General features: G+C 41.6%; 1 protein-coding gene across 1 annotated transcript in view; it reads left to right on the top strand.

The window, feature by feature from the left end:
- The window catches only part of grid1a (glutamate receptor, ionotropic, delta 1a), a 758266-nt gene extending 735481 nt beyond the window's left edge, over nucleotides 1-22785 (top strand). The window contains exons 15-16 of the mRNA XM_061968559.1: nucleotides 10758-10998; nucleotides 21952-22785. Of these exons, the coding sequence (XP_061824543.1) occupies nucleotides 10758-10998; nucleotides 21952-22386 (676 nt within the window). The 3' untranslated portion in view covers nucleotides 22387-22785. The remainder of the gene's footprint in view (nucleotides 1-10757; nucleotides 10999-21951) is intronic.
- The last annotated feature ends 208 nt before the right edge of the window (nucleotides 22786-22993 follow it).

Here is a 22993-nt window from a genome sequence, read left to right as displayed (position 1 = left end):
AAACAGGAAGAGGCACCATCACACTGTGACACGGCAGACGACAACACACGCGTACACAACGGGAATAATGAACAACAAATCAATGAATAAAGTGATAAACTTGCCATCCAAACAATACCCCGTTTATTGACGATAACAAATGAACTTGATATCAAACAGGAAGAGGCACCATCACACTGTGACACGGCAGACGACAACACACGCACACAACGGGAATAATGAACAACAAATCAATGAAAAAAGTGATAAACTTGCCATCCAAACAATACCCCGTTTATTGACGATAACAAATGAACTTGATATCAAACAGGAATAGGCACTATCACACTGTGACACGGCAGATAACAACACACGCACACAACGGGAATAATGAACAACAAATCAATGAATAATGTGATAAACTTGCCATCCAAACAATACCCCGTTTATTGACGATAACAAATTAACTTGATATCAAACAGGAATAGGCACTATCACACTGTGACACGGCAGACGACAACACACGCACACAACGGGAATAATGAACAACGAATCAATGAAAAAAGTGATAAACTTGCCATCCAAACAATACCCCGTTTATTGACGATAACAAATGAACTTGATATCAAACAGGAAGAGGCACTATCACACTGTGACAGGGCAGACGACAACACACGCACACAACGAGAATAATGAACAACAAATCAATGAATAAAGTGATAAACTTGCCATCCAAACAATACCCCGTTTATTGACGATGACAAATGAACTTGATATCAAACAGGAAGAGACAACATCACACTGTGACGTGGCAGACAACAACATACGCACACAACGGGAATAATGAACAACAAATCAATGAAAAAAGTGATAAACTTGCCATCCAAACAATACCCCGTTTATTGACGATAACAAATTAACTTGATATCAAACAGGAAGAGGCACTATCACACTGTGACACGGCAGATGACAACACACGCACACAACGAGAATAATGAACAACAAATCAATGAAAAAAGTGATAAACTTGCCATCCAAACAATACCCCGTTTATTGACGATAACAAATGAACTTGATATCAAACAGGAATAGGCACCATCACACTGTGACACGGCAGACGACAACACACGCACACAACGAGAATAGTGAACAACAAATCAATGAATAAAGTGATAAACTTGCCATCCAAACAATACCCCGTTTATTGACGACAACAAATGAACTTGATATCAAACAAGAAGAGGCACTATCACACTGTGACACGGCAGATGACAACACACGCACACAACGGGAATAATGAACAACAAAATAATGAATAAAGTGATAAACTTGCCATCCAAACAATACCCCGTTTATTGACGATAACAAATGAACTTGATATCAAACAGGAAGAGACAACATCACTCTGTGACACAGCAGACAACAACATACGCACACAACGGGAATAATGAACAACAAATCAATGAAAAAAGTGATAAACTTGCCATCCAAACAATACCCCGTTTATTGACGATAAGAAATGAACTTGATATCAAACAGGAATAGGCACTATCACACTGTGACATGGCAGATGACAACACACGCACACAATGAGAATAATGAACAACAAATCAATGAATAAAGTGATAAACTTGCCATCCAAACAATACCCCGTTTATTGACGATAACTAATGAACTTCATATCAAACAGGAATAGGCACCATCACACTGTGACACGGCAGATAACAACACACGCACACAACGAGAATAATAAACAACAAATCAATGAATAAAGTGATAAACTTGCCATCCAAACAATACCCCGTTTATTGACGATAAGAAATGAACTTGATATCAAACAGGAATAGGCACCATCACACTGTGACACGGCAGACGACAACACACGCACACAACGGGAATAATGAACAACAAATCAATGAAAAAAGTGATAAACTTGCCATCCAAACAATACCCCGTTTATTGACGATAAGAAATGAACTTTATATCAAACAGGAAGAGGGATTATCACACTGTGACACGGCAGACGACAACACACGCACACAACGGGAATAATGAACAACAAATCAATGAAAAAAGTGATACACTTGCCATCCAAACAATACCCCGTTTATTGACGATAACAAATGAACTTGATATCAAACAGGAAGAGGCACTATCACACTGTGACACGGCAGACGACAACACACACACACACACAACGGGAATAATGAACAACAAATCAATGAAAAAAGTGATAAACTTGCCATCCAAACAATACCCCGTTTATTGACGATAACAAATGAACTTGATATCAAACAGGAATAGGCACTATCACACGGGTGACACGGCAGATGACAACACACGCACACAACGAGAATAATGAACAACAAATCAATGAAAAAAGTGACAAACTTGCCATCCAAACAATACCCCGTTTATTGACGATAACAAATGAACTTGATATCAAACAGGAATAGGCACCATCACACTGTGACACGGCAGACGACAACACACGCACACAACGGGAATAATCAACAACAAATCAATGACTTACCATCCAAACAATACCCCGTCTGTTGACAACAAGCTATGACAGCCATTCAATCTCTTATTATCAATCTGGTGAAAAGAGTCAAAAGATGCTAACGGCTAAAGCTAACAAACACGGCTCCGTTGGCAACAGGCCCCGCCTTTTAAAGGCACACACACACACACACACACTGTGCTGTAATATGACCGATATTTAATGGCATTCATTTAGGAGTAATTCAAGGTATTGTTGGGACAGGAACAAGTAACTGTAATTAGTTACTGTGTGCACCTTCTCCGCTCACCAATCAAAGTGCTGGTGGTTTGCAGAGTTGGGAGAGCGAGAGAGAAAGTGTTTTCAGGGAAAGGAAGGGTTGTTCACTCGGTTAGAGAGCTTGGAGATTGGGGCCGGTTGCCAGGCAACGAGTCAGTGACAGGAACATCCGTCCATCTCTTCAATCTAAAGTCTTCAGTCCGTCTAACAAGCAGCTTTTTGTGTGCGCACTGAAGGCAATTTAGTCCTTCGTCAGCGTCAGGAACATGTTTTTTGTAAACATTCAACACAATTTAGTCTTCAATTACGCTAATGTAGCCGTCGTTGTTGTCCCGACTCCACCTAATGACCGACGAGTCCTTAATGAAGGGACTTTGGTCAACATTCAGGGCTCAGTGGTAGGACTGTGAGTCTTGGGGGTAACGATTCGATTCAAAATCATTCTGTCTATCTTGAGTCCTCAATGAAGCTCGGGTACTGGTCCTCAAACTGTAAACTGTGGTACGCAGGCGCCATCTAGTGGCACGCCAAAGAATCGCTTCATTAAAATAGTGTTTTAGTTTACTATATTCAAACACAGTGTTACCGTTCAAACTGTGTATAATCTTACTGTGGCCAAAAATATTACATCTATTAAATCAGTTGTTTTTTATGAATACTTAGGTCTACTACGCTACTGTATTTAATGTTGTCATTATGGTGGTACTTAATGAATACTTAGGTCTACTACACTACTGTATTTAATGTTGTCATTATGCTGATACTTAATGAATACTTAGGTCTACTACGCTACTGTGTTTAATGCTGTTATTATAGTGGTACTTAATGAATACTTAGGTCTACTACACTACTCTATTTAATGTTGTCATTATGGTGGTACTTAATGAATACTTAGCTCTACTACACTACTGTGTTTAATGTTGTTATTATAGTGGTACTTAATGAATACTTAGGTCTACTACGCTACTGTGTTTAATGTTGTTATTATAGTGGTACTTAATGAATACTTAGGTCTACTACACTACTGTATTTAATGTTGTCATTATGGTGGTACTTAATGAATACTTAGGTCTACTACGCTACTGTGTTTAATGTTGTTATTATAGTGGTACTTAATGAATACTTAAGTCTACTACACTACTGTATTTAATGTTGTCATTATGCTGATACTTAATGAATACTTAGGTCTACTACGCTACTGTGTTTAATGCTGTTATTATAGTGGTACTTAATGAATACTTAGGTCTACTACACTACTCTATTTAATGTTGTCATTATTGTGGTACTTAATGAATACTTAGCTCTACTACACTACTGTGTTTAATGTTGTTATTATAGTGGTACTTAATGAATACTTAGGTCTACTACGCTACTGTGTTTAATGTTGTTATTATAGTGGTACTTAATGAATACTTAGGTCTACTACACTACTGTATTTAATGTTGTCATTATGGTGGTACTTAATGAATACTTAGGTCTACTACGCTACTGTGTTTAATGTTGTTATTATAGTGGTACTTAATGAATACTTAGGTCTACTACACTACTGTATTTAATGTTGTCATTATGGTGGTACTTAATGAATACTTAGGTCTACTACGCTACTGTGTTTAATGTTGTTATTATAGTGGTACTTAATGAATACTTAGGTCTACTACACTACCGTATTTAATGTTGTCATTATGGTGGTACTTAATGAATACTTAGGTCTACTACACTACTGTATTTAATGTTGTCATTATGGTGGTACTTAATGAATACTTAGGTCTACTACACTACTGTATTTAATGTTGTCATTATGGTGGTACTTAATGAATACTTAGGTCTACTACACTACTGTATTTGATGTTGTCATTATGGTGGTACTTAATGAATACTTAGGTCTACTACACTACTGTATTTAATGTTGTCATTATGGTGGTACTTAATGAATACTTAGGTCTACTACACTACTGTATTTAATGTTGTCATTATGGTGGTACTTAATGAATACTTAGGTCTACTACACTACTGTATTTAATGTTGTCATTATGGTGGTACTTAATGAATACTTAGGTCTACTACACTACTGTATTTAATGTTGTCATTATGGTGGTACTTAATGAATACTTAGGTCTACTACACTACTGTATTTAATGTTGTTATTAGGTTGGTACTTGGTGGAACAAGTTTCTTATTTATTTTTGGAAATGATGAAAACAATTTGGCCCAAACATGACTTTAGTTGTAAACATCAACACAATCTGGAGTCCTTAATAAACTTGTTTTTTTGTAAACCCTGAATACTATGTACTGTAGTCCCTAATTTAAGGTACTATGCACTTTCTGTGAAGACAATTTAGTCTAATTAAGTGTTTTTGTAAACATGAAGGTCCCCCAGAGTCCTTAACGAGCCTCACACACATTATTGTGTTATCGTTGAAGGCAATGTATTCCTTAATGGCCCTGACATATGCATTTATGTCATTTTGCAGGATCATTTAGGCTTCAATGAACCTCATTTACCTGTTTTTCCGTTGTCAGTGAATGCAACACGCACATATTTGCAATGGTGAAGACCATCAATAAGGTCTCTAATGAACCTTATGTAAGAGTTTTGGAAACATTTTAAAGAGGAACGACACTTTTTGTGTAATCACCCGAGAACACACGCTGTTTTCATGTTTCTGCATTCTAAATAGTAAAAACTGCTAACAAGAGGCTGCTAAAAAAAATGCATAGGTAATGAGGATTGACCTATTGTCTTACCATTTACACAACGTGACAACTTCACTACTTTTGGGGTTTGTATTCTGTGGAATAAAGTGCACAGGGGGGGGGTTGTACTTCTTGCCAACAGTGATAAGAAAGTGGAAGAACAAATGGAGAAGAAGGATGAGATTGGCCTTGAATCTCCTCGTATGGCGGCGTCTAACGCTATGCACGGTGATTTCTCCACAAGGCCTGCCACATAAATATTGGAGAATAATGCTGCACATTCATAAAAGAGAAGAAGAGGCGCTCCCACAGATCACAAACGGACAGGGAGTCGCTCAACACTCATGAAACATCACGACACTTTCATTCTCCTACAAGTGATGCGTTCAAGAGATGGCGGTTTTGTTTTAAAAGGAGATCAATCCTCTCGATCCGCATGATACCTGCATCGCTTTTTTTGGCAGGCCGCGTTTGAAGTTCACATACGTTCATTGAAGTCTTCAGCTTGAGTTAGATTCACAGTTGACAAAACAGAAATGTTAGCATCTTAGCACCCAGCTTCTAGTGAAGTGAATTATATTTATATAGCGCATTACATAGTGAAACCCAATATCTAAGTTACATTTAAACCAGTGTGGGTGGCACTGGGAGCAGGGTGGGTAAAGTGTCTTGCCCAAGGACACAACGGCAGTGACTAGGATGGCGGAAGCGGGGATCAAACCTGCAACCCTCAGGTTGATGGCACGGCCACTCTACCAACCGAGCTATACCGCCCCAATACCTGTAACTCAGTGGTTCTCAAACTTTTTTTTGTCATCCCCCACTTTGGACAAGGGGGAGTTTTCAAGCCCCACCTGCCCCCATCACCCCAACAGAGCGCTAATGCCAAGCTTTAACATTTTCAAATGTATTGAACATCAAGTTGTATACATTCAAACTCAATAACATAAAATAACATTAAGTTCAATAACAAATAAAATAACTGTGCAGCTGTGGTATAACTTGCATCAAGTTCAATAATAAATAAAATAACTTCCATCAAGTTCAATAATAAATAAAATAACTTCCATCAAGTTCAATAATAAATAAAACAAAAGTGTTATAACTTGCATCAAGTTCAATAATAAATCAAAAAAAGTGTTATAACTTGCATCACGTTCAATAATAAATCAAAAAACTGTTATAACTTGCATCAAGTTCAATAATAAATCAAAAAAAGTGTTATAACTTGCATCACGTTCAATAATAAATCAAAAAAACTGTTATAACTTGCATCAAGTTCAATAATAAATCAAAAAAAGTGTTATAACTTGCATCACGTTCAATAATACATCAAAAAAAGTGTTATAACTTGCATCAAGTTCAATAATAAATCAAATAAAAGTGTTATAACTTGCATCAAGTTCAATAATAAATCAAAAAAAGTGTTATAACTTGCATCAAGTTCAATAATAAATCAAAAAAGTGTTATAACTTGCATCAAGTTCAATAATAAATCAAAAAAGTGTTATAACTTGCATCAAGTTCAATAATAAATCAAAAGTGTTATAACTTGCATCACGTTCAATAATAAATCAAAAAAAGTGTTATAACTTGCATCAAGTTCAATAATAAATCAAAAAAAGTGTTATAACTTGCATCAAGTTCAATAATAAATAAAACAAAAGTGTTATAACTTGCATCAAGTTCAATAATTTTAAAAAAAGTGTTATAACTTGCATCAAGTTCAATAATAAATCAAATAAAAGTGTTATAACTTGCATCAAGTTCAATAATAAATCAAATAACTTGCATCAAGTTCAATAATAAATCAAAAAAAGTGTTATAACTTGCATCAAGTTCAATAATAAATCAAAAGTGTTATAACTTGCATCACGTTCAATAATAAATCAAAAAAAGTGTTATAACTTGCATCAAGTTCAATAATAAATCAGATAACTTGCATCAAGTTCAATAATAAATCAAAAAAAGTGTTATAACTTGCATCAAGTTCAATAATAAATCAGATAACTTGCATCAAGTTCAATAATACATCAAAAAAAGTGTTATAACTTGCATCAAGTTCAATAATAAATCAAATAAAAGTGTTATAACTTGCATCAAGTTCAATAATAAATCAAAAAAAGTGTTATAACTTGCATCACGTTCAATAATACATCAAAAAAAGTGTTATAACTTGCATCAAGTTCAATAATAAATCAAATAAAAGTGTTATAACTTGCATCAAGTTCAATAATAAATCAAAAAAAGTGTTATAACTTGCATCAAGTTCAATAATAAATCAAAAAAGTGTTATAACTTGCATCAAGTTCAATAATAAATCAAAAAGTGTTATAACTTGCATCACGTTCAATAATAAATCAAAAAAAGTGTTATAACTTGCATCAAGTTCAATAATAAATCAAATAACTTGCATCAAGTTCAATAATAAATCAAAAAAAGTGTTATAACTTGCATCAAGTTCAATAATAAATAAAACAAAAGTGTTATAACTTGCATCAAGTTCAATAATTTTAAAAAAAGTGTTATAACTTGCATCAAGTTCAATAATAAATCAAATAAAAGTGTTATAACTTGCATCAAGTTCAATAATAAATCAAATAACTTGCATCAAGTTCAATAATAAATCAAAAAAAGTGTTATAACTTGCATCAAGTTCAATAATAAATAAAACAAAAGTGTTATAGCTTGCATCAAGTTCAATAATAAATAAAAAAAAAGTGTTATAACTTGCATCAAATTCAATAATAAATCAAATAACTTGCATCAAGTTCAATAATAAATGCAATAAAAGTGCCACTTTGCAATCTTTGCAAAAAAAAAAAGGAGGAGCTATGCATTTGGCAAGACAGGGCAAGTGACAGCACTTTCCCCCAGGAGAGCCACCTTGCTTCACTGTGAAACAGCACGGCTGTATGATCAGCTCCCATTTCCTCACACAGTGCAGAGAACAGTCGCGCTTTCAGTGGTCGTGTTTTGATCAAATTTACCGCGCTCACAACATCTGTTAAAACCTCATTGAGTTCGGGGCTGAGCTGCCTTGACGCGAGTGCTTCCCGGTGAATGACACAGTGTGTGCCCGTCACATTTTTGTTTCTCTGCAGGCGCTGGCTCTGGCTCGACGACCTTTGAGGTGTGAGTCACAAATGTATATATTTGTGTAATTGTGGTCCACACATTAGCCTGCTACCCATCCGCGCGAAAGTTTGTTCCGCTTAGCCCCGCCCCCATTAGTTACTGTTGCTATGTCTGTCAAACTTTCACTCGTACCGAGAAATATAAAGCCTACAGTAAAAATAAGTACCGGTAATTTCCATTTATTTATATAGCGGTTTTCACAGACAGAATCACAAAGTGATTTACAGTGTGTATAGAAAATGAAAGCATAGTAAAAAAAATAATCTAAGAATATAATAATTTAAAAAAAAAATGTAAAGTGAAATTTCCTCCCGTTCCTCGCGCCCCACCTGTCATGTCTCTATTCCCCACCAGTGGGGCGCGCCCCACACTTTGAGAAACGCTGCTGTAACTCATCCTCAGTATGTTCAGGCTCAAAAACATAAGGTTCTGATCATCATTTGTCCCAAAGTAGACTTTGTTGTCTCTCATGAAGTCTGCCATGATTAGTAGTGTTGTTGTTGAAGGCAGTAGTGGTCGTTGGAAGAAGGGAAGAAGTTAGCGTAACGCTTAAAATGACCAAAAAACTGTAAATATTACTGTAATTTCCGGGCAAAAGAGCGCACTCACCAAATATAAGTGTCATGTCTGTGCGATCATGTTTTTGTTTTGGTCATGTTCGTTTTGGGTTTTGGACTTTTTGTGCACTTTTGTTTTGTCACCGTAGCAACCATTAGTTTTTACCTGGTCGCCCGCCACGCCAAGTGCGCCCACCTCCCAGTCGGCCACGAATGTGGCCATTCCCTGGGCGCCCGCCTCGTCTGCTGCAGCGGCGTTCCACTCGCCGCTGCCACCTAACTCTGCCCCGGTGGATACGGGGACACGTGGTCTGGCGACCCACCGCCATGTCCCCCTCCCGCCCTCCCATGACTCTTGTTAAAAAAATGTTATGGACATCTGGTATCTGTCCTTAAGGGAGGGGCTCTGTCATGTCTGTGTAATCATGTTTTGTTTAGTTATAGGACTCTTTAGTTTCTGTCTTTTCACTCCCTTGTCTTGTCACCATAGTTACCCATTGGTTTCACCTGTCATGTCACGCACCTGTTTTGAGTCACGCACCTGTTGTTAATCATGTCTGTGTTATTTAAGCTTTTCATTTTCTGTTGTTCGTCCTGGAGTCATAGCCTTTCTCACCCTGCTATCCTCGCGTTTTCAAGCCCTGTTCACGGTCCCATGCCACAGTAAGTGTTTTGTTATTTCGTGTTCAGTTTCTGCCTTTGTGCAAGCTTTGTTTTCATTCGCCAAGTTTTTTTTACCTCCGCCAAAGTGCGCGCTTTTCGTTTATTCTTTGTTTGATAAATAAATCATGCACCCACCTTCAAGCCATGTCCGATCCAAATCCTCTTGCATCTTGGGAAAACAAAAACTCCACAGTCCAAGTCTTGACAATAAGAAGAAAAAATATTTTTACAAATATTAGCCGCATCAGACCATAAGCCGCAGGTATATCCGGTACTAAAGATTTCGTATATCTTTTTTTACATACCTTAATTGTTTCCAAACAGTGTCTGTAACAGGGCAGTAAAACGGCTGATCAAACAAAACAGAAGTCATGGTCATGGACCCACTAGCTGCGCAAGCTAGCTCTCCAATCAGCCAAACAGATTTAATAACTCCACGGTGACATTTTGGTAATTTACTGAGGAATTTGTGAAAGTGAAACAATACAAAAATAATGTCGCTGTAAGGTAATAATACTGACACTTGTGTTAGCATATTCGCTAGTGATGCAAGATTGATTACATCACCATAGCACATACAAATATGCATGAAAACATGTCGCTTTTTGATGCAGGACCACTTGAGGGACCGAAGGTCCATAATATCATGGCTTACGTGCAGTGATTTCTTGATTTTCCGGTAAAAAGCTGGCAGCACGGTCGCCGGAGTTTTACGGTAAAAATGAATATAGTAGTAACGTTTTTTTCAGAAATTTGCTGTAAAAAACACTAACTTGTTTTGTAAGATTCTGGCAGTTTTTCGACACAAATTCTACAGAAGTCTTTATTTTTTACCAAAGTGTCACGCGGGCTCTTGGACTGTACGACAAAATATCGCGACCACGACAACAGGTTTTGACTTTATTAGCTGGAAAAAAAAACATTTTGTTTGTGCTCCTCAGGATTCTGGAGCTCCAGGAGAAAGGCGACCTGGACATCCTGAAGCAGAAGTGGTGGCCAAAGAAGGGCCGCTGCGACCTGCAGAGCCACGCCGACGCCCAGACCGAGGGCCGGGCGCTGCACCTGCACAGCTTCGCTGGGGTCTTCTGCATCCTGGCGGCCGGGTTGCTGCTGGCCCTGCTGGTGGCGGCGCTGGAGACCTGGTGGACCAGCAACCACTGCCGCAGGAAGGAGCCCAAAGAGGTGACCCATGACAAGCCGTCCGGCCGGGGCCCAAACCTGCTGGCCCAGAACTTGGGGCCCCCCGCCCCGCCGAGGCCCCGGTCCAGACCCAGACCCCCGGGTCCCCCGGTGCTGCCCAGAGACGCCACTGCCACACTCTACTTTATGGATCCAGCAAGCACAGACGCCAGCCCCGATTTAGTGGAGCTGCAGTACACGCAGCTGTGATAGGTGTGGTCATGTGATCATCATGTGATCATTCTCCTCATGACGCTCCGCCTGCACTTCTCTCGTACGCTCGTGTGAGAGAGAAGCGCAGGCAAAGCCAACCACGTAGCGTTAATTTGACACCGTCGTACTTCTGGGTCGATAGCTCTCTTTAGCCAATCCATTCAAGTCTTAACGCCGTAGACCTCGGACTTGGCAGCCCCTCTGCATCCACTCACTAAGGCTTGACATGGATCCCTAAACTAAAGTGTGAGCGTTAGCAGATGACGTAGAACCTCAGCCTCGACCCCCACCGGCCTGTTTGACCTCCAAGTCCCTTCTTTCCGCTCCTTAGCTGTCAATCAAAGAAGTCACCTTTCCAAAAACCGCCGAGTGGTTCGGCTTGAACTCCAGTCAGGTCTCCACTTTTTAGCATGTTCATGCTGTAAAGTAACATTAAGTGTGTTGCCCAGCAACAATGGCAGATTTTCATCATAGGCAATAATAATAATGATAATAATAATAATAATAATAATGATAATAATAATAATCATCCATCCATCCATCCATCTTCTTCCGCTTATCCGAGGTCGGGTCGCCGGGGCAGCAGCTTAAGCAGGGAAGCCCAAACTTCCCTCTCCCCAGCCACTTCGTCCAGCTCCTCCCGGGTGATCCCGAGGCGTTCCCAGGCCAGCCGGGAGAGATAGTCTTCCCAGCGTGTCCTGGGTCTTCCCCGTGGCCTCCTACCGGTCGGACGTGCCCGAAACACCTTCCTAGGGAGGCGTCCGGGTGGCATCCTGACCAGATGCCCGAACCACCTCATCTGGCTCCTCTCCATGTGGAGGAGCAGCGGCTTTACTTTGAGCTCCCCCCGAATGACAGAGCTTCTCACCCTATCTCTAAGGGAGAGCCCCGCCACTCGGCGGAGGAAACTCATTTCGGCCGCTTGTACCCGTGATCTTGTCCTTTCGGTCATGACCCAAAGCTCATGACCATAGGTGAGGAAGGGAACGTAGATCGACCGGTAAATCGAGAGCTTTGCCTTCCGGCTCAGCTCCTTCTTCACCACAACGGATCGATACAGCGTCCGCATTACTGAAGACGCCACAACGATCCGCCTGTCGATCTCACGATCCACTCTTCCCCCACTCGTGAACAAGACTCCGAGGTACTTGAACTCCTCCACTTGGGGCAAGATCTCCTCCCCAACCCGAAGATGGCACTCCACCCTTTTCCGGGAGAGAACCATGGACTCGGACTTGGAGGTGCTGATTCCCATCCCAGTCGCTTCACACTCGGCTGCGAACCGATCCAGTGAGAGCTGAAGATCTTGGCCGGAGGAAGCCATCAGGACCACATCATCTGCAAATAGCAGAGACCTAATCCTGCAGCCACCAAACCAGATACCCTCAACGCCCTGACTGCGCCTAGAAATTCTGTCCATAAAGGTTATGAACAGAATCGGTGACAAAGGGCAGCCTTGGCGGAGTCCAACCCTCACTGGAAACGTGTCCAACTTACTGCCGGCAATGCGGACCAAGCTCTGACACTGATTATACAGGGAGCGAACTGCCACAATAAGACAGTCTGTTACCCCATACTCTCTGAGCACTCCCCACAGGACTTCCCGGGGTACACGGTCGAATGCCTTCTCCAAGTCCACAAAGCACATGTAGACTGGTTGGGCAAACTCCCATGCACCCTCAAGGACTCTGCCGAGAGTATAGAGCTGGTTCCACGACCAGGACGAAAACCACACTGTTCCTCCTGAATCCGAGGTTCGACTATCCGGCGTAGCCTCCTCTCCAGTACACCTGAATAGACCTTACCGGGAAGGCTGAGGAGTGTGATCCCACGATAGTTGGAACACACCCTCCGGTTCCCCTTCTTAAAGAGAGGAACCACCACCCCGGTCTGCCAATCCAGAGGTACCGCCCCCGATGTCCACGCGATGTTGCAGAGTCTTGTCAACCAAGACAATAATAACAATAATAATCATCATAATCATAATACAAATAATAATAATAACAACAATAATACGTTTACGAAACACAGGATAAGGTGTAAATTAATTTGTGCTGGCACATACTTGAGAGTATGTGTTGTTTTGGTGATGACTGGTGGAATGGTGGATGGATGTGTTGCAATTTTGGACGCATCATCAGTAGTGTCCCCCTGGGTCAGTGGGCGTTTCGGCCTTAACACCAGATTCCCTCTCCAGGGGTGTCCAGTCACAGGGTGATCGGCCCCGGGCTTGCGTCAATCCCAATTAGTCATGAGAGTTGCTTGGTGATGAGCAGCAGACTTCTCATGGGACTATGCATGAGTCAAGCCTAAGCTGACTGCATACCTCCTGGCTTGCTACTTGGTGGCTCAGCAGGGGTATTTCCTCGTCATGAACAACCACTGGCTGCCTCTTTCGGCTGCCTCAGATGCAGCTTTGATGGCTATGCGCAGGCTTTGGCGTCGGACTCCCAGGTCTACAAGCAGTTTGGTTGTAGATCTCGCTCGCCACAAAGCCTCTGCAGCCCATCTCCACTGGGCGGAGCTCAATGTTACAGTCACGTTGTTGTGCTTCAGGGGCAAGCTCGGCATAGAGTAGGCGTTTTCGCTCGTAAGCCTCATCTACTGAGTCCTCCCAGGGTACTGTGAGTTCGATGATTTTTGTGAAGAGGACCAGAGCACCACGTCCGGTCTCAGGGTGGTTACGGCGATCTCTGGAGGAAGCACAAGCTGCCATCCAAGGGCAGTCAGTATCCTCCAGTCGTGGGCCAAGCGTAGCTGGCCTTGTTCAGGTGGCATGGAGCCGCTCCTGACTACCTTAGCCCCTTCGCGGACAAAGGTTGCTTGTAGTTGGCTGTTGATGGTGGTAGGGAATTGATGGCAACTCGTTTGTCCTCCTGGGTCTTTAGGACTTGGTTGTGACGCCACGTATAACTGACTGGTTTTGCACCCTGTGAGAATGTGCTTGAGGGTGGCTGGTATGGAACAAAGGGCACACTACGGGTCATTACCGATCCACTGGTGAAGATTAACTGGTGTTGGAAGGATGTCGTATGTAGCTCTGATGACATGTTTTTATAAATAAAGCTGGTATGGTATGGTAAAGCTCAACTGCCTCGCTTCCATGGCCCACATGTCCTTCCTGCTGATCTTCCTCCTCTCCACACTGTCCCATCTCGTCCACTGACCCTGTTTGCCCAGAGAGACTGCCTTGGCCGATCTTGCAGCCTTCTCCTGGCGGCATAGTTCCTCCACCACCATCTTCCTCCATTCTGATGCTGTGGCCTTACTCCAAGCTGGGCAGGTTAGCTGTTAGCCCAAAGCCTCCTCTTCCTTACTGGACATAGCCCACAACGTCAGCATGTCTGAGGGCTGCTGTTGCTTCTTCCACTGCTTTGGATGCTCTCCATTTGCGCCCTGTCGCCAAAGTCTGTGCATTGTTACTCACTACTAAGTCTCTGGATTAATTCAGTGTCATCTGGAGTCTTGTATTTGCGCACTTGAACTCCTCTGTGAGACTGGTGAGGGAAGCTTGAGGATGCCGTCCCCGTAGAGGCCTATGGTGGTAAGGTATCGTGGAACTCCGAGCCTCTGACTCCTCTTCTCCACGGCTGAGATTGGGACCTAATAACCAACAGTATCCTGGGTTGGAGTCCAAACTGAAAGCACCAGGCCTTTAACTTTCCAGGTAGTTGGGTGTTATTGATTGCCTGTAGGCCACTGCTGATATCCGTATGCAGTTGTTGCGCCTGGTCTTTGTCCTTCAGGCTTGCATCATACCACTTGCCAAGACTCTTTACAGGCTGCTCAGACACTGTTGGGATTGGGTCATCTCCGATGAAGAAGTTCAGGTCCGAGAGCACTCCCTTCACAACTGAGATGCTTCGTGACTTGGATGGTTTGATCTTTATACAGGCCCAACTGAAGTTCTCTTCCAGTTTTCTGAGAAGCAGACCACAGGAGTTCATGGAGCACCGAACCAAAGGCATTGGCACTACGTGGAGATTATTTCTCTTTGCCTTTGCCACTTGGATCTGGTGCCAGATCACGCTGGAATGTTCTGAGCACCCAGAGAATCCTGATATTCCTGCCTTCTGTACAGCTGTATCGATGTACTAATTTCTTCGCAGATACTCGCTCATCCTCTGTGCAATGACACCGAAGAAGATTTTGCCCTCAACGTTTAGCCGGGAGATTGGACGGAAAAGAGTTTCCTCCGCCGGGTGGTGGGTCTCTCCCTTAGAGATAAGGTGAGAAGCTCTGTCATCCGGGAGGAACTCAGAGTAAAGCCGCTGCTCCTCCACATGGAGAGGAGTCAGATGAGGTGGTTCGGGCATCTGGTCAGGATGCTACCCGAACGCCTCCCTAGGGAGGTGTTTAGGGCACGTCCGACCGGCAGGAGGCCACGGGGAAGACCCAGGACACATTGGGGAGACTATGTCTCCCGGCTGGCCTGGGAACGCCTCGGGATCCCCCGGGAGGAGCTGGACGAAGTGGCTGGGGAGAGGGAAGTCTGGGCTTCTCTACTTAGGCTGATGCCCCCGCAACCCAACCTCGGATAAGCGGAAGAAAATGGATGGATGGATGTATGGATGGATAATAATAATAGCAGTATTAATATATTTATATATGTATATTTTTTTCTATTTTCTATACAGTGTGAATTCCTATGTTTAATGACGAGCCAACAAATTTTTTTCTATTTTTAAATTTAATTTAAAAAAATAAAAAATGTCACTAATTCAACAGCAACAACAATAATAATAACATTAATAATAAGAGATTATTTTGTATGTATTTTTGTTTAATTTGTATTGTACAGTATTTGATTTCCTTGTTATTGTGCACGTAGGAACATGACATTATTAAAGTTTAATATCCAATGATTGCAATATTAATAACATTGGAAGGAGGCGGGACTTTGGGACAATCAAACGGACGCCACTTTGAGTGCTGATTGGCTGTGAGGACAAAAGGGGGCGGGGCTGGGGTGGATTCTCGTGGCTTCATCTGTCATTGATGGTGTCTTCTTCGACTGTGTATCGACCCAAAAGGGTGCATGACCAGGAAAGCGGAGGCGGACTTGGTCCAAAAAAGTAGTGCAGACTTTGCACGGGAAATGATGACTCTGCACTTTTTCTCCCGCTTTCTAGTCAATTCTCAGCAGATCAATTTGCTGAGTCGAGTCCTGGAAGTTCGTCTCTGCTTTCCTCGGCTGTCATTTGTCTTGTCGTCCTTTTAACCACGTTTGTAATCATTGACTGTGCGTCTTTATGTTTGTGCATGAGTGAAGATCGTCTTGTCTTTGAGACTTTATGGTGAAGTTTAAATAAAAACACCATCGAGTCTCAAACACGCTCATAGGTCGGCATGTTCTCGATTGTGTCTCAGGCTGGATTTACACTCTTGGTAAATCATCTCATTGTAGGCTCATCAGTAATGTTTTTACACTCGTCAAAGATCATCTATGTGACAGGAATATTCATCTGTTTTAAGGATGGATTCACTGCAAGAGTGTTAGTCAAAGATCATCTATGTGACAGGATCATTTTGCTGGTGTTAAGTATTTACAGCACACGCACTACTCAAAGATCTTTTATATGATGTTTTGAGGCATTTACTGCAAGGGCTCTAGTCAAAGATCCTCTGCGTGATGTTTTGAGGCATTTACTTTAAAAATGTTGGTCAAAGATCCTCTATGTGATGTTTTGAGGCATTTACTGCAAATGTGCTAGTCAAAGATCCTTTACTGTGTGGAACAGGAGCTCTATGCTGTTTTCTAAGGTTTTATTGCAAAAATGTTGGTCAAAGGTCCTATATGTGATGTTTTGAGGCATTTACTGCAAATGTGCTAGTCAAAGATCCTTTACTGCATGGGACAGGAGCGCTGTGCTGTTTCTAAGGTTTTATTGCAAAAATGTTGGTCAAAGGTATGTGATGTTTTGCGGCATTTACTGCAAATGCGCTAGTCAAAGATCCTTTACAGTGTGGAACAGGAGCTCTATGCTGTTTTCTAAGGTTTTATTGCAAAAATGTTGGTCAAAGATCCTATATGTGATGTTTTGAGGCATTTACTGCAAATGTGCTAGTCAAAGATCCTTTACAGCATGGGACAGGAGCGTTATGCTGTTTCTAAGGTTTTATTGCAAAAATGTTGGTCAAAGATCCTATATGTGATGTTTTGAGGCATTTACTGCAAATGCGCTAGTCAAAGATTCTTTACAGCATGGGACAGGAGCGTTATGCTGTTTCTAAGGTTTTATTGCAAAAATGTTGGTCAAGGATCCTATATGTGATGTTTTGAGGCAATTACTGCAAATGCGCTAGTCAAAGATCCTTTACTGTGTGGGACAGGAGCGCTATGCTGTTTTGCAAGGTTCTATTGCAAAAATGTTGGTCAAAGATCTTCTATGTGACGTTTTGAGGCATTTACTGCAAATGTGTTCATCAAAGATCCTTTACTGTGTGGGACAGGAGCGCTGTGCTCTTTCTAAGGTTTTATTGCGGAAATCTTGGTCAAAGATCCTCTATGTAATGTTTTGAGGCATGTACTGCAAATGCGCTAGTCAAAGATCCTTTACAGCATGGGACAGGAGCGTTATGCTGTTTCTAAGGTTTTATTGCAAAAATGTTGGTCAAAGGTCCTATATGTGATGTTTTGAGGCATTTACTGCAAATGTGCATGTCAAAGATCCTTTACTGTGTGGAACAGGAGCTCTATGCTGTTTTCTAAGGTTTTATTGCAAAAATGCTGGTCAAAGGTCCTATATGTGATGTTTTGAGGCATTTACTGCAAATGTGCTAGTCAAAGATCCTTTACTGCGTGGGACAGGAGCGTTATGCTGTTTCTAAGGTTTTATTGCAAAAATGTTGGTCAAAGATCCTCTGTGTGATATTTTGAGGCATTTACTTTAAATGTGCTCGTCAAAGACCCTTTACTGTGTGGAACAGGAGCTCTATGCTGTTTTCTAAGGTTTTATTGCAAAAATGTTGGTCAAAGGTCCTATATGTGATGTTTTGAGGCATTTACTGCAAATGCACTAGTCAAAGATCCTTTACTGTGTGGGACAGGAGCGCTATGCTGTTTTGTAAGGTTATATTGCAAAAATGTTGGTCAAAGATCCTCTGTGTGATGTTTTGAGGCATTTACTTTAAAAATGTTGGTCAAAGATCCTCTATGTGATGTTTTGAGGCATTTACTGCAAATGTGCTAGTCAAAGATCCTTTACTGCATGGGACAGGAGCGCTGTGCTGTTTCTAAGGTTTTATTGCAAAAATGTTGGTCAAAGGTATGTGATGTTTTGCGGCATTTACTGCAAATGCGCTAGTCAAAGATCCTTTACCGTATGGGACAGGGGGGCTATGCTGTTTTGTAAGGTTTTATTGCAAAAATGTTGGTCAAAGGTCCTATATGTGATGTTTTGAGGCATTTACTGCAAATGTGCTAGTCAAAGATCCTTTACAGCATGGGACAGAAGCGTTATGCTCTTTCTAAGGTTTTATTGCAAAAATGCTGGTCAAAGATCCTCTATGTGATGTTTTGAGGCATTTACTGCAAATGCGCTAGTCAAAGATCCTTTACAGCATGGGACAAGAGCGTTATGCTGTTTCTAAGGTTTTATTGCAAAAATGTTGGTCAAAGATCTTCTGTGTGATGTTTTGAGGCATTTACTTTAAATGTGCTCGTCAAAGATCCTTTACTGTGTGGAACAGGAGCTCTATGCTGTTTTCTAAGGTTTTATTGCAAAAATGTTGGTCAAAGGTCCTATGTGTGATGTTTTGCGGCATTTACTGCAAATGCGCTAGTCAAAGATCCTTTACCGTATGGGACAGGAGGGCTGTGCTGTTTTGTAAGGTTTTATTGCAAAAATGTTGGTCAAAGGTCCTATATGTGATGTTTTGAGGCATTTACTGCAAATGCGCTAGTCAAAGATCCTTTACTGTGTGGAACAGGAGCGCTATGCTGTTTTGTAAGGTTCTATTGCAAAAATGTTGGTCAAAGATCCTCTGTGTGATGTTTTGAGGCATTTACTTTAAAAATGTTGGTCAAAGATCCTCTATGTGATGTTTTGAGGCATTTACTGCAAATGTGCTAGTCAAAGATCCTTTACTGCGTGGGACAGGAACGCTGTGTTGTTTCTAAGGTTTTATTGCAAAAATGTTGGTCAAAGGTATGTGATGTTTTGCGGCATTTACTGCAAATGCGCTAGTCAAAGATCCTTTACCGTATGGGACAGGAGGGCTATGCTGTTTTGTAAGGTTTTATTGCAAAAAAGTTGGTCAAAGGTCCTATATGTGATGTTTTGAGGCATTTACTGCAAATGTGCTAGTCAAAGATCCTTTACTGCATGGGACAGGAGCATTATGCTGTTTTCTAAGGTTTTATTGCAAAAATGTTGGTCAAAGATCCTCTGTGTGATGTTTTGAGGCATTTACTTTAAATGTGCTCGTCAAAGACCCTTTACTGTGTGGAACAGGAGCTCTATGCTGTTTTCTAAGGTTTTATTGCAAAAATGTTGGTCAAAGATCCTATATGTGATGTTTTGAGGCATTTACTGCAAATGCGCTCGTCAAAGATCATTTACAGCATGGGACAAGAGCGTTATGCTGTTTCTGAGGTTTTATTGCAAAAATGTTGGTCAAAGATCTTATATGTGATGTTTTGAGGCATTTACTGCAAATGCGCTCGTCAAAGATCCTTTACAGCATGGGACAGGAGCGTTATGCTGTTTCTAAGGTTTTATTGCAAAAATCTTGTTCAAAGAGCCTCTATGTGATGTTTTGAGGCATTTACTGCAAATGTGCTAGTCAAAGATCCTTTACAGCATGGGACAGAAGCGTTATGCTGTTTCTAAGGTTTTATTGCAAAAATGCTGGTCAAAGATCTTCTATGTGATGTTTTGACGCATTTACTACAAATGCGCTAGTCAAAGATCCTTTACTGCGTGGGACAGGAGTGCTATGCTGTTTTGTAAGGTTTTATTGCCAAAAAGTTGGTCAAAGATCCTCTATGTGATGTTTTGAGGCATTTACTGCAAATGTGCTAGTCAAAGATCCTTTACTGCGTGGGACAGGAGCGCTATGCTGTTTCTAAGGTTTTATTGCAAAAATGCTGGTCAAAGATCCTATATGTGATGTTTTGAGGCAATTACTGCAAATGCGCTAGTCAAAGATCCTTTACTGTGTGGGACAGGAGCGCTATGCTGTTTTGCAAGGTTCTATTGCAAAAATGTTGGTCAAAGATCTTCTATGTGATGTTTTGAGGCATTTACTGCAAATGTGTTCATCAAAGATCCTTTACTGTGTGGGACAGGAGCGCTGTGCTCTTTCTAAGGTTTTATTGCGGAAATCTTGGTCAAAGATCCTCTATGTGATGTTTTGAGGCATGTACTGCAAATGCGCTAGTCAAAGATCCTTTACAGCATGGGACAGGAGCGTTATGCTGTTTCTAAGGTTGTATTGCAAAAATGTTGGTCAAAGGTCCTATATGTGATTTTTTGAGACATTTACTGCAAATGTGCTAGTCAAAGATCCTTTACTGCGTGGGACAGGAGCGCTATGCTGTTTCTAATATATTATTGCAAAAATGTTGGTCAAAGATCCTCTATGTGATGTTTTGAGGCATTTACTGCAAATGCGCTAGTCAAAGATCCTTTACAGCATGGGACAGGAGCATTATGCTGTTTCTAAGGTTTTATTGCAAAAATGTTGGTCAAAGGTCCTATATGTGATGTTTTGAGGCATTTACTGCAAATGCGCTAGTCAAAGATCCTTTACAGCATAGGACAAGAGTGTTATGCTGTTTCTAAGGTTTTATTGTAAAAATGTTGGTCAAAGATCCTATATGTGATGTTTTGAGGCATTTACTGCAAATGCGCTAGTCAAAGATCCTTTACTGCGTGGGACAGGAGCGTTATGCTGTTTCTAAGGTTTTATTGCAAAAATGCTGGTCAAAGATCCTCTATGTGATGCTTTGAGGCATTTACTGCAAATGCGCTAGTCAAAGATCCTTTACAGCATGGGACAGGAGCGTTATGCAGTTTCTAAGGATGTATTGCAAAAATGTTGGTCAAAGATCCTATATGTGATGTTTTGAGGCATTTACTGCAAATGCGCTAGTCAAAGATCCTTTACAGCATGGGACAAGAGCGTTATGCTGTTTTGTAAGGTTATATTGCAAAAATGTTGGTCAAAGATCCTATATGTGATGTTTTGAGGCATTTACTGCAAATGCGCTAGTCAAAGATCCTTTACTGTGTGGGACAGGAGCGCTATGCTGTTTTGCAAGGTTCTATTGCAAATATGTTGGTCAAAGATCTTCTATGTGATGTTTTGAGGCATTTACTGCAAATGCGTTCATCAAAGATCCTTTACTGTGTGGGACAGGAGCGCTGTGCTCTTTCTAAGGTTTTATTGCGGAAATCTTGGTCAAAGATCCTCTATGTGACTGCAGCTTTTTGCTGTTTTTTAAGGAATTTATTGCAACAACAAAAAAAATGTCAAAGATCCTCTGTATGATTAAAGCGCTTTGCTGTTCTTAAGGACTTACTGCAAAAGCATTTGCCAAAGATCCTCTATATGACGTGAGCACAAATGGCTAATTGTCAAAGATCCTCTATACGACGGAAGGTCAAAGTGTAAATCCAGCCTTTCAGGACAACAACAATGTTTGATGACAAGACCAAAGTCTAACCTGTCTTCTTTGTCTCTTGTTCTGGACATGTTCCCCCCCCCCCGACCCATGGAACCTGGTCTTGGTCTCAGGACAAGGAGATGAACTTGGAGCAGGTCCACCAGCGTTTGAACAGCCTCCTGGACGAAGACCTGGCCCACAAGCAGCTGCCCGGCCAGTCCATCGAGATCTCCGCCCTGGACATTAGCAGCATGCAGCCCAGCCAGTCCCTGGAGGTCTTGTCCGGCAGGGAGTACCCCGCCCACCGGGGGCCGCCGCCCCTCTCGGTGAGCACCTTCCTGCGGGAGGGCCACGGGGCCGGGCGGACACTGGGCGCGGTGGGCGGCCGGACCTTGCCCCTGCCCCTCAGCAGCGCCACCATGCCCTCCATCCGCTGCAAACACCGGGCGCCCAACGGGGGGCTTTTCCGCCAGAGCCCGGTCAAGACCCCCATGCCCATGTCCTACCAGCCGGGGCCGGGGGGGCCCATCCCGGAGGGGAAGGCCAGTCACGGGACCTCCATCTGAGCTGAAATGAATAGAAAACACCTTTTTAATTACCAGTGGAGGTGCCAGGCCAGACTCTTACTGTACATATTTGTAACTATAAAGAGAGAAAAAGCCACATTACAAAATGTATTTTCAATATTCTCCAGTTCAAAAAAAACGAAAAGTATTTAAAAAAAAAAAAAAGAAACAAACAAACAAAAAAAATGACTGTTTCAATGGCTTTTTTTTTTTTTTTTGTTCTCTACAAAATAAAGGTGACTTTTTTTTGGTTTGTTTTTTTTGTGTTGGTTTGTTTTCTAAGTGCCAAGATGTTTTCTTTCAGATAACTGAATGTACTGTGAGAAAGAAGAACTCCACCACTCAAAAGACATTTTGCAGCGATAAAAAAAAAAAAAAGGACGTTTCAACTATGACGATTTGTTTCCTATGAAAAGAATAAAAAAGTATATTACAAACAAGTCGTGCTGCGTGTGTGCTAATTCAGCCTTATGTTGATCAACATTACTGTCATTAAACTGCTTTTGTGTATTAATGTGCAGGCCCGGCCCTAACCAATCTGGCGCCCTAGGCAAAGATCCTTTACAGCATGGGACAGGAGCATTATGCTGTTTTCTAAGGTTTTATT

This window comes from Nerophis lumbriciformis, linkage group LG02 (assembly GCF_033978685.3).
Source record: "Nerophis lumbriciformis linkage group LG02, RoL_Nlum_v2.1, whole genome shotgun sequence".
Taxonomy (NCBI): Eukaryota; Metazoa; Chordata; class Actinopteri; order Syngnathiformes; family Syngnathidae; genus Nerophis; species Nerophis lumbriciformis.
Note: the sequence above shows the minus strand (reverse complement) of the source record. Positions and strands in the feature narration are given on the sequence as shown.